The sequence below is a fragment of the Eulemur rufifrons genome, chromosome 16 (assembly GCF_041146395.1).
Source record: "Eulemur rufifrons isolate Redbay chromosome 16, OSU_ERuf_1, whole genome shotgun sequence".
Taxonomy (NCBI): Eukaryota; Metazoa; Chordata; class Mammalia; order Primates; family Lemuridae; genus Eulemur; species Eulemur rufifrons.
The window spans coordinates 84,366,609-84,379,539 of record NC_090998.1 but is presented as its reverse complement, the minus strand read 5'-3'; the positions used below and the strand labels follow the sequence as shown (position 1 = coordinate 84,379,539).

General features: G+C 46.2%; 1 protein-coding gene across 6 annotated transcripts in view; it reads left to right on the top strand.

The window, feature by feature from the left end:
* Positions 1–12,931, top strand: part of LARGE1 (LARGE xylosyl- and glucuronyltransferase 1) — a 499,273-nt gene that overhangs the window by 110,911 nt on the left and 375,431 nt on the right. For 4 of the 6 annotated variants that reach the window (XM_069490824.1, XM_069490823.1, XM_069490821.1 and 1 more), the window contains one exon: positions 12,557–12,744. In XM_069490824.1, the coding sequence (XP_069346925.1) occupies positions 12,639–12,744 (106 nt within the window). In that variant the 5' untranslated portion in view covers positions 12,557–12,638. Of the gene's footprint in view, positions 1–8,558; positions 8,569–11,638; positions 11,646–12,556; positions 12,745–12,931 lie in introns of all 6 variants that reach the window. The other 2 variants (XM_069490822.1, XM_069490820.1) reach the window with 1 other exon arrangement.

The window sequence follows — 12,931 nt, the reverse complement described above, 5'->3', positions numbered from 1 at the left end:
GGATTAGTTGTGGAACCCATGCTTGCTTTAGTGTGGATGCCCAGAGAAGGCGAGTATCTGGCTGCATCAGCGTCCGCGGCTGGCTGAGATCTCCTGCAGCCTGGCTTCTTGCTCTTTCCTTCTCACCGTTTAGCATGTCGAGGCCTGTGGCAGCTCTCAAGGCTATGCTGTCCGTCCTCCAGCTGCTCGAGTCCATCCTGCTGCTCTTCGACAGGTGGCCTCTGGGGACTGGGGACCCCTGACCCCATGGAACTGAAATGCCTTTTCCTGAATCTGTCTCACGGTGGTTTCCTTTTTTGACTTTTGCATGATGGTGCAGGTAACGGTTACGGGTTGACATGAGTCCCCCCCAAAATTCGTATGTTGAAGTCCTAGCCCCCAATAGCTCAGAATGTGACCTTATTTGGAAATAGGGCTGTTGCAGATGGGATTAGTTAAGATCCCATCATGCTGGATCAGGTTGGGCCCCTAATCCATGTGGTTGGTGTCCTTATAAAGGGGGAGATTTGGACACAGACAGGGACAATGCCATGTAAAGACTGGCGTTGTCTTACCACAAGCCTGGGAGTTGCCAGAAGCTGGTGAGAGGCCCAGAACAGATCCTCCTCTAGCGTCGTCAGAGAGAGCATTCGTGCTCTGTCACACCCTGAACTTGAACTTCTAGCCCACAGAACTGAGAGGCAAACTTCTGTTTAGGCCACCCGGTCTGTGGTGCTTTGTTCCAGCAACGCTAGCAAACTGATGCAGTAACCACTAAATCCTATACTGTGACATTACAGTTAGTTACCAGAGGGGAACAAAGTAAGGACGTGGTTCTTTTGTTTTTAAATCATCAAACTGTCAATAAGTAGTTGATTAATTAACACACATTGACTAGCTGCCGTGTGGCAGATAATGTACTAGACACTTTTCTACCATGGTTGAGCCTGTTTCTACCCCATACTACGTGCGTAACGTGTAGCGTGTTATTTAACCCACTCTGAGCCGTGGTTTTCTGATCTGTATAGTGGGAGAATGACATAAAAATATTAAATCTTGGGTGAATTACATGAGATATAAATGTTGTCAAGTGCTCACATAAAGCCAGACATAAATAACTAAATAGCTGCTGTTGTTTGAGTTCCTTATGTGTGGGGTTCTAGAAATTTAAAATCATTAATAAGTTAAATCCTGTGTGCATAGAGCAGAGAGATTAGGTAACATTAAGAAAAGCCATTATTCACAATAAGCCCAAAGGTAGAAACATCCCAAATATAATATCAGCTGATTGAAGAATAAACAAAATGCGGTATATCCGTGCCATGGACTATTAGCCGTGAAAAGGAATGCCGTGCTGATACATGCTACAACGTGGATGAACCTCAAACATTACGCTGTGTGGAAGAAGCCAGACACAGAAGGCCACATATAGGTGATATCACTTATAGGTGATATCCAGGAATTGGTAAATCCGTACCAACAGAATCCAAACTGGTGGTCGCCAAGGACTGGGGTGAGGGAAAATGGGGGGTGACTGCGGTTTTCTTTCAGAGGGGTGAAAATATTTGAAACTAGATAAAGGTGGTGGTTGCACAACATTGTGGATGTCCTGAACACCACTGAATTGTACTTGTTAAAATGGTTAGTCTTATGTTATATGAATTTTGCCTCAATAAAAAATCCATTCTCTCTATGCAGAATGTATTCAGGGAAATAAAAGGAAAAAAAAAGCCATTCTTATTTGGTCACAAGGATATTTATGTGGCCTAAATCAGGGGGGCGTTGAAACAAGGGCTAAAAGTGTGTGGCTGTTGGAAGCCATCACACAATAGAATTCAACGGTCTTGAAATCAGGAAGTCCATCAGCATCTATTCTATCCCCTTAGAGAGACTTTTTTTTAATGACCCAAGGCAAATAGGTTTCTGTCTATCTAAAAGGGAAATTTCCTTCCCAACTCTCTGTGTCCCGTGGCTTTGGTGACACTGTGACAACTTCTCCTTTCATTACAGCTCATGACCAGAACTGGGTCACAGGTCATCTCCAAACCAGTCCTTGGCAAAGGAGGTATTGCTCTAATACACCAGTGTCCCCTGCAGGTCGAGGTCCCACCCCTCAGCAGAGTGCTGCCCACATATGGACTGAATCAGCGATGTGTTACTGGGAATGGCCCACAGAACAGGGGCGTGGCTGCGGGCAGGGCCCCTGGCAGGGTATCCCAGAAGGAGGTTTCACATTGGTCTCTGGGCTTGGCACCTAAACCAGTCCTTGTTCTGCCCTCCTGGTTATTAGTTTTCTTATATACAGATGCCGTCATTCCTGCTCAGAAATCTTAGTGGTTCCCCAGGGGTTGTGGAAGGAAGTTCAAGTTCTCCTTCACTGAGCACTCCAGGCCCATCTCAGTCTCGTTCCCCTGCACAAGATCTGAGGGTTCTTTGCACCTTCTGTTCTGGAAGGATTGGTTGGCTGTCGTACCCTGGTCCCAGGTGTGGCTTTGCACTTCTCCTAGTGGTTCCTTCTGCCAGGGATGACTTTGTCCTCCTTCCTAGCCTTTTGAAACTGTGCCATCCTCGTTGGCTGAGCGCAGATGTTTTTTTCCTGGGAATCATGTCTTCTTTGGTCCCGACTTGTGTTCATGTTCCTGGTGTTTGTGCCTGCCTGTCCCATACATTCTCTTAAGGCTCTTCAAGGGTAGGGGCCTCATCTTGTACATCTCTGCGTACCCAGCCCTGGGCCTGGAATAGAGTGTATCCCAGTTTACGTGCACCTTGTGGCCTGCAGCAAATGGCAAGGGGTAGGAAAAGCATAAAGCAATAGCCGCCTTCCTTGTATCATTTGCCACCAGAAATACATCCATCAAACCTCCACAGGCCTTGGAACTCGAGGGAACAGTAGACTCTGCGACTTCGGCACGTCGGGACCCTGCGACACTTGGGAATGCTGAAGTGCATTTTGCAGTACGGGCCCTCGTTAAACGCTGATGAGTGTTTGCTTAAGCGGAATGAAAATGTGCGGCATGCCTGCTTAAATCATCCCTTCCCACCATGAAAATCCGAAGGACAAAGACCAAAACACTCCAGCGGGGGGCTTCACGGGTAGCCTCATGGATGTGATTAAGGGCTGATTTAACATTCAGCAGAAAAACATAAAAATCAGCCTTCCTGAAGCCGCAGCCTGACCCTGGGAAAAGTGTACCTCCTCAGGAAAGATCAGTTTGCATTCAAGATCTGTTTGGCAGTGCGTTGTTGAAAGAGGTTAATGCCGTAAGTAGAGATTTTTGATTACTTCTGGATTCTTCCCCCCGTTTGCTTTTCCTCCTGTGTCAGCCCAGAGAGAGCTCTGCACTAGAAGGAGCATTGATACCACCTGCCTACGACAGCGCGATTAGACTTGAGTTCCTGCCCGTCTGAAACCGAATCCAGATTGTGTGGCGTAATGCAAAGGGTGGGAGTCAAGGAAACCAGCCGGGATGCAGATCGATGCGCGTTATTTCCGCAGGCCAAGGACAGGGCTCTGGAGGACAAGGTGCCCACAGTGAGCCTGCACCTCTCCCTGTGCATAGGCTCAGTTGAAATGGCCTCTGAGCACTTTTAACGAGGGAAGGGTGTTCTCTGAAGAAGTGGTTGCCTTAGACCAGGGTTTCTCAGCCTCAGCCTTACTGTCATTTTTGGCTCCATCCTTCTTTGTCGTAGGCTGTAAGATGTTTATCAGCATCCCTGATCCCTACCCACCAGACGCCAGTAGCATCTCACCCTCCCCAGTCTGGACAATAAAAATTGTCCCCATATATTGCCATGTGTCCCTGGGACAGAGTCACATAGGCTGGGCAACATAGCTTCCTTCATCTGCACGGTGGGAAGGTGGTGAGGTGGGCCGTGCTGGGATATGAGGCTGGAAAAGTGAGGTCGGCAGGGGTCAGATTTTGGCAGCCTCTGCTCCCACATTGAGGAAAGCACATTGGACTTGAAGGCAGGTGTCTTAGGGGTCCTTCCAGAACCCCTCTTAGCTGAATGATCTGAGCCACTTAACCTCTTGGAGGCTCAGTGCCCCTCTCTATAAAGTGGATTGTGAAAACTGAATTAAGGCCATGGGGAAGGTGTCAGTGTGGTACCTGGATATCCTAGTTGCCCAATAAATGTTTTCTTTCCCAAGCACGGTTACCCCCAGTTAACTCCAGTGCTCTTTAGTTCTACCCCGCGGACTCCGCTGCCGTTTATCCAGCCTGTGAGACTGCAGAGGCTTCTAGGCTCTCTGCCTCAAGTCCATCCTCAAGCCTGTAGCCACACACTTCCCCAAACAGTCTGATGTGAAAGCTTGGAAAGGGCTTCAGCCTGCACTGTCCAGCACTGTGGCCACCAGCCCATGTGGCTGTTGAGCACTTGAAACGGGGCTGCTTCAAACTGAGATGCGCTGTCAATGTAAGACGCACTCTGGATTTTGAAGACTGAGTATTGGAAAAAGAATGTAAAGCACCTCATTAATAATCTTTTATATTGGTTACTTATTAACATGCTAATATTTTAAACATACAAGGTTAAATAAAATATATTACTATTGTTATATTTTTTGAGACAGGATCTTGCCCAGGCTAGAGTGCAGTGGCATCATCATAGCTCACTGCAACCTGAAACTCCTGGGCTCGAGCGATCCTCCTGCCTCAGCTGCCAGAGTAGCTGGGACTGTAGGTGCCCATCAGGACACCCAGCTGATTTTTCTGTTTTTTGTAGAGACGAGGTTTCACTCTTGTTCAGGCTGGTCTTGAACTCCTGGCCCTGCAGTCCCCACCCCCCTGGGCCATGGACCAGTACCAGTCGAGGGCCTGTTAGGAACTAGGCTGCACAGCAGCAGATGAGCAGGGTGAGTGAAGCTTCATCTGCATTTACAGCCGCTCCCCATTGCTTACATCACCACACAAGCTCCGCCTCCTGTCACATCAGCCGCAGCAGTCAGATTCTCATGGGAGCATGAACCCTACTGTAAACTGCACATGGGAGGGATCTAGGTTGCAGGTTCTTTATGGGAATCTAATCTAATGCCTGATGGTCTGAGGTGGAGCTGAGGCAGTGATGCTAGTGCTGGGAAGCGGCTGCAAATACAGGTTATCATTAGCAGAGAGGTTTGAGTGCACAATAAATGCAATGCACTTGAATCATGCCAAAACCATCTCCCCACCCCCCCACCCCCAGTTCGTGGAAAAGTTACCTTCCATGAAACTGGTCCCTGGTACCTGAAAGGTTGGGGACTGCTATCCTAGCCTCAAGCAATCCTCCCACCTTGGCCTTCCAAAGTGCTAGGATTACAGGTGCAAGCCACCCCAGCCTTAAAATATATTATTAAAATTAATTTTTCCTTTTTCTTTTTACCTTTTTAGAGGTGGTTAAGAAACATAGGATAAGTTTGTTGAGAGTAGTTGTCTTATCCAGGGAAGCACATTAGTTCTTCATGAGAGAATCGTTTCCTGATAGTAAGTTTTGAGATATAATTGGTTTCATGGGGAAGTCCCTTTTTAAAGAATGGCTATGGTCTCTTTATAAAGAGCAGTAACATATTGAATGAGGTGTTCAGAGGAGTCCTTCCCCCCCCACCCCCGACCCCACTGTGTATATAGGAATGTTCATTCATTTTTAATAGTTCTCCCTTTGCCAAGACACGCAGCCTTGAGGCAGGAACAGAGCACACCTCTCCTTTTTCACCTGGTTTGTGGATAGCAAAGCAAGGAGGCTCTAGTGTCTGCACTATCCTTAGAATTTGGTTGAGCAGCTAAGTTCAGTCAATTCGTTTTAGTCTTATTACTGTGACTACAGTGTTTCATACTGTTGTTATATAATCATACTTTGGATTTCATTTGACCTCCTTCGATCCTTGCAGCCACCTTTGGTGCTTGATACTGCCGTGGGAGGCTCCGGGATGGTGAGCGAGTCGCCAGGCTCCCGTGGCCAGCGTGTGCAGAGCGGACGCTGGGGCCCAGTCTCCTGCCTCCCGTGCGTTCCAAGTGCGGCGAGGCCCTGTGAAATGCGGACTGTGCCTCAGAGTTTGCTTTTCATAGACAGGCAAAACTCGCAGGCGACAGGTAGTGCGTCCGGACCACAGAGACGCAGAGCTGTGTGAACATGAGTGGTTAAAGACTGTAAAGGCCCCTGGGGGTGGAGGGGGGCTGCCCTTGATCCGTGACATCACAGAGGCTCTGAGGGCAAAAGGACACATTTCCCTGCTGCTGGAGAATTTGACTTCACAGCGGAATCAGGACAAACTGAGTTGGCGGGACTGGCCCCTCATGGTCCCTACAGCATAGTGAGCTCCAGGTTTTCAATGTTTATTTCAAAGCTTATTGTACGTGGCTTTTACTCTTGGGGTTCACATAATCAATTTTTAAAAAGTACCTTTCTCCAAATGAGACAAGAAATAGGAAGTGCCAGTGTGACAGGCTGGAGGATCGGGGGCGGGGGAGGTGCCGTAGGGCTGATGGGCCGACAACACGTGTGGCTCGACCCAGAGGGAGGCACGAAACGCCCTCGTGTGTTCTTCCCAGGGAAGCTGAGAAAGGGGAAAAGGTACCAAAAATGAACTTTGCAAGTGACCTCAGATGTATCAGAGCATGTCTGAGGGGGCCATACCATTGCCACGGGGACCTGCTTGAGGCACCCGGCAGATTTTGTTTCTCCAATTACAATAGTGGTACAATCAGGTCTCTAGATTGAAAGAGCTTATTTAAAAAGAACTTATTGAAACAATACCACAGTGACTGCAAGCTACCTGATGGCGCATTCATTCATTCAATACATGCTCATTGAAGGCTTCCTGTGTGCCTGGGTATACATTGGATATAGAGCAGTCATGATTTTTGCCCAAGTGGAGATTAAAATCTAGTGGGTGCAACAGCCATTAAGCAAGTAATCATTCAAATAATTGTGTAATTTTGAAACGTGTTGAATGCCTGGTGAGAGACGAAGTGGAGCAGGGTCTACTTAGGCACAGAGGTTGTCTGAGTTCCCTGAATTGACAGAATTCAAGATCCAGACTCAAAGATCCGGACAACAAGCATTTCAGGGATGGTCATATTCTAGAAGTGAAGGGACCAGTGTGGCTGGAGTAGAGTGGCCAGAGATGAGGTCAGAGAGAGGTCAAGCCAGGTACTTGCAGGACTGCCCAAGAGTTTGGGATTTATTTCAAGAGCTGGTGAGAAACACGGAATGATTTCAAGCGGTGTTTGAATGGAGCGGCTAATGCAGCCGCCCACACGACATGATGCTGGCTTTGTTTCATGTGGTGGCAGTGGCGACGGAGGGAAGTAGACGTATTGGCGACATGGGTCAGAGGTGAAAATGGCTGGATCTGACCATGTATGATTGACAAGGTGAGATGGGTGAGTGAGAAATTGCGAATGGCTCCCAAGTATCTGGCTTGGGCAGCGGAGTGAATGATGCTCCTCTTTGTGGAGGTGGGAAAGATCTAGACAGGAGCAGGTGTGGATGAGGAGAGTCAGGAGTTGAGGTCTGGGACGTATGTGGATCTGTCCAGTGGGTACAGGAACATCATCGTATTCATGTGTAAGAATCTGGAGCTCAGAGGAGAGGCCAGGGCCACAGGTGCAAAGTGGAGCATCAGCCTGGAGATTATTCTACAGGCCGTTGGCCTGGGAGGAAAAAAAAAGTGAGAGTCCCACACTGAATTCTGGAACATTCCTGGAATTTACCGTTCAGGAAAGAGGAGGTTTGAGGAGGAAAGAAATGTATGAAATAAATATCTCAGAGGTTGGAGAGTGAGTGTACCAGAGAAAGGTAGTAGCATTTCTGAGCAGTTGGCTCCCCATTTGAAATCAGAAATAATTAAAGGAAACAGGTCTGCCTGTCTGACAGTGTGATTTCTCACCCCATTTGTTTCCCACCTAAAGCCATGGAGAATGAGGATAGCCGGGTTCATCCAGAGCATGGGGTTTTTCCAGGCTAGTGCAGTTGGAAAGGAGGAGGGCCGAGGGAGGCGCAGGGGCGAGATCGTGCTAATGAGCCGTGGTGTCTACGCAGAGCGAGAGCGTATGGAGAAAACCTAGCCCTGGGTGGGGAGTGGTGAGGAGGCCACCGGTCAGGTTCACATGACAGTAAAGAATCTGCGCACTGGCAGCCTTGGAGGGCCGAGGGGGCGCTGGGGGATGGAGAGTGACATTTGAAATTTTGGAGGTTGTGCTGCTTTGAATGTAAAGTCCTAGAATGTGAACTTGGTCCTCAGCAAGGTCCAGCTCTTTGTTCTCTTAGGTCCTAGGACATCACCTTGCAAGAAAGGTTCACTCAAGATAGGGGTGCCAATTGTGAGTGGCAGGATTCAGCCAGTCTTCCAGTTAGAATCGGTGGCCCGGGGCCAAATCCTCCAATTGCTGCATGCACCTAGGATTAATTTGGGATCTTGTGATTCTGAATGATGTGGGCCATTTTGGTCCATATATACATATACACACAAATATATAAATATATATGTTTTTTGGTCTCTTAGATTTGATTCTCTCTTCACGTGCAGTGTTTCTAGACAATCCACGCATCTTGAATACCCATGAAAAATCATATCTAACATCCATGATGCTAATTAAAAGACAGCCTCTGGTGTTGATCTCAGATAGCTGGAGCACACATTGGGGATGTGGGCTCTGACTGGAGTCTCTCAGATGGTAACCAGCCATGCCTGGAGGGTAGATTCCCAATTAGGATACTACAGATGTTAACTTCGTACACTTAGCATGTAAATTAAAGTTAGCACATACGTGCTACACTGTGCTGAGGTATTTTGAATTACAAGCAGTAGAACAAGGAGACATAGTCATTTGAGCCCTTAAGTAATTTTAAATTATAACAGCAATGTATGCTCCTTGTATAAAATGTGGGGAAATATATATTCATATATATTGAAATTTTCCATATCCCGTACTGCAAAAATAACTTCTGATATTTAAGCCTTTTCTCATATACATAGATATGTAGGTATTGGTACTTGTATATAAAATTTATTGCATTGGGCTGAATGATACTTGCAATCACATTATATATTTGGCTTTAAATCCTACTTTTGTGGTTTGACAGATCATGATTATTTTTCTGGTTCATACAGTGTTCTTCATAACTGTGAATTTCATTGGTTAGGACAGATGGGAGAAGACAGGTGGAGCAGATGTTTAGAAGGAATTGACCAGTTTGGCCAAGGAGTTGGATGTTGGAATTGAGGGAGGGGTATTTAGGGATGATGCTTAGATACCTGGGTTCACAGGTAAGCGGTGTCCCTCTCACTGGGCAGCCCTGCAGGGAGAGCAGGTTAGGGGCTGGTTTTCCTAGTTAATACATCAACATTTGCACATGTTTGGGATGTAATTTCCAGCCCACCTCCTGTTTCTTCTTTCCTTTCTTGTATTGATTCCTGTGTTGACTTCTTGGAGTAACTTCTGATATAAATTTAGATTTTTTTCTTCAAAATGTGTTTTTAGTGCACAGAGGTGTCATTTAAAAGTCAAATTCATGAAGAAATATTTTTTACCTGCTGGGTTTAATTTCAGATGCCAGTGTTATCATAAAAGACAAACCACGGCAGACTCTGTTTTAAAACTTTGCATGAATTGTGCAAGTTGAAATCAACTTCTGCAGATGGAGAGAGGAAAGGAGGAAAATAAGTGTTTTAAAGAGTTGGGTTTTTTCAATGTTATATAAATATTAATGCCAGTTGAGTTTAATTCCCATCTTCTAACTTTTCCCTAAAGTTGAAATTCGTCTAACTTTCGTCTGCTATACTTTTTTCTTTTTTTTTGAAATGAGAACAAACCGTTATGATATATTTGACCCTGGGAAAGAAGTAATCACAAGGTTCAATATGAAGGATTTAGGTTAGATCAAAAGGAAAAATACCCTCTGGCAAGAGTTGTTAGAATCAATTACTGAAGGAGAACAGAGCCCAAGGAGTTTTTGCTTTTTTACTAGTTGTGTGTAACCTTTAGCCAGTTAACCAGTCTTTCTGGGTCTTAATTTTCTTGCCCATACAGTAGGTACTAAAAATAGTACCTATCTCTTAGGTTATTTTGAGACTTACATAAGCAGGTATATGTGAGAAAATATGGAAAATGCTAGACACATAAGTGCTACTTACTGCTAGTTGTCTTGACTATTATGATAAGTGAAATGTAAAAAAAAAAAAAATTGTGATTTTAATGTGGTGGTGCAGTTGTCTCTCCAAATCCACGGATTCTGCATTTGCAAACTTAACTAACCTTGGATCAACAATATTTAGAAAAAAGTATGGACGGTTGTGTCTGTAGTGAACATGTATAGACTTTTTTTTTCTTGCCATAATTAAGTGACAACTATCTTCATAGCATTTACATTGTACTAGGTGTTGTAAGTAATCTAGAGAGAATTTAAAGTATAATATATGGGAGGATGTGCATAGGTTATATGCAAATACTGCACCATTTTATATCAGAGACTTGAGAAGCCAAGGATTTTGGTACCTTTGGGGGTCCTGGGACCACCTGCATGGATACCTAAGGAGGACTGTACTGCCTGAAAAAGAATTGAATAGGTGGGTCCTTCAGGTTTAAAGGATCCATTTGTCATGTCAGTTAATACTTATTTGTTGGGGTCTGTTTTCTACCAAACCCTAAGAGGGGGCGTGTGGGAATGAGAAGAAATAAAAACCTAATTAAGGCTGCTCTTCTGCCCTCCAGGAAGGGGGATCACCCCTGCAATGTACTGGGTGAATCTTGGTCAATCTCTCAGTCAAGGGCTCTCTCATTTGATCTTCGTCCCAACCCTCCAAGATGGGGGGCATCTGTTCAATTTATAGATGGGTGAAATGAAGCTTACCCCGAGACGGGGGACTTGGCGAGGTCACAGCTAGTCGAGCTAGCTGGATTTGAATCCAGATTCATCTACCTGCACAGCCCTCTTCCCCCTACGCTTTCTTCTCCTGAGAGATTCATGTGTCTTGGTGGTTCTCATTCTCTGTGACTAGCACAGTTTGTGTGTATAGGGTTTGTTTCCCATGCTTTAGAATGAAAAACTTCCCCAGAGGGGACTTTTCTCAAGTCAACATTCTTTGTTCAAGAGGATTTTGCTTTTTCAGTTTTACTTTCTATTCCACACCCTCCAGCCCTGTGGTCTTTCATCTGTTTCAAAAGAAGGCCATTTAGAAAATCGTGTCAGAGTGGTTGCAGAAGAAAGCCCGGGTTGACAGTTGAGATCGGCTCCATTAGGTGTTTATTGCTGGCAACTTGCTGAACACAAACTCCTGAAGCTTGAGAGGGTCGCCTTTGGTTGGCATCAGATTCCATTTATTCATTTAGCAGACAATTGTCAAGCACCTGCAGGTGACAGGCAATACGCTAAGTCTTAGGGAATGAAAGGTGCATCAGACGGGGTGGGGACCTGTCTTCTGGAGACAGCAGGGCTGGTGTGGAATGGAGGCCAGACCACCGTCACAGGGGTTTTAAGGGTTACGGCAGAGGGAAGGACGCATTGTAGGCATAATAGAAGGGGACACCCAAACCAGCTGCTTCATGAACATCCATTCTTTGGGAATCCGAAGCCTTTTATAGCTGTCTGCAATGGGTGGGTTCTGCTCTGATAGGAGGTTCCATGTGGGTTTATCTCTCCACCTGTAGCCAATGTGACATCTGTGTTAGGAGGTGGGTAGAGATGAGGTCTCATGGTCTGCTGGGTTTATAACTCCTTTACAGGTTCCATGATTTACAGGTCATATACTCAGGGGAAAGATCATGGGCTCTCTACTGTCTGCGTCAACCTTCTCCCTCTTCTGTGAACACATCGTGCCAGTCTTCTGCTGTGGTCTAAGGGTGGGTTTTCTCCAGGCTGACTGTTCTTGTCCCTCTCTGTGCGTTCTAATGGTCTCCATGCTTCTCTGGCCCTCGTCTTCCATACTGAAGGTAGTGGCTGTGAAGAGAGTCCCTGCCGAGTGTGTTTAGGTTTTCAGCTGTGATTGAGGTACAGTGTCACGCAGATGGGGGTTGTGGCCCATCTGATCTCTTTACCTTTCAAGGTGGCCCCAGGGCCCTTCCCAGTACACCTTGCCCAGAATGCAGGAACCGTTCTTCTGTCTTGACCATGTGTGGATCAGTCATCTGCCCTTCCTCGGTGGTCCCTGCAGATATCAGCTGTCACAGTCTTGGTTCTTGTGGATGTTTTCTGTTGGTCTCTCTCATTAGACTATTCATTTTGAAGCCATCCTCTGTCCTAGTCTTTTTTGAAAACACAGCATGTAGTTAGTGCTTGGTACATAATAGGTGCTAGCTAAATGCTTCTTTAAGTGTGTTTACATGTGTTAGTTCAGGCCTGAAAAAGCTAACCTGTATACCAAAAAGTGTCCCTGCGTGTGTGTGAGAGAAAGAGAGAGAGATCTTGCAGTTTTTGTTATTTACTTGCTTAACTACCTCAGTTTTGACAGATTGCAGCAGCATCTCTTGGGATAAAAGGTTAGCGGAAAATCACAGACCAGGTGAACCACTTTCAGGATCTATGAGATGTTTCCTATATGCAATTTGCACCCATTTCCAGAGCTAAGAACTCAGCCCTTCCTCCTTGCTCTTCTTTTCAGGAACTATTATGAGGGAGGCCGAGGACTTCTTGCTCCGGACAGAGAAACGGCTCTGGGCTTAGGGGTTGCCACTTCCGAGAGGATGCTGGGAATCTGCAGAGGGAGACGGAAATTCCTGGCTGCTTCGCTGAGTCTTCTCTGCATCCCAGCTATCACCTGGATTTACTTGTTCGCTGGGAGCTTCGAAGGTAAGAACGGGAGCCAGAGAGTGAGGGAAGGAGGGGAGAGAGGCTGCCACAGAATCCTAGAAAAGAACCTCAAAGCCATCCAATTCCAACTGTTCGTTTTGTCGAACACTGGAATATCGATGCCTAGTCACGGAAAATGACTCGCCTAGGGTCGATTGCCCAGGTAGTTGGAGGCAGTCAGCAATGA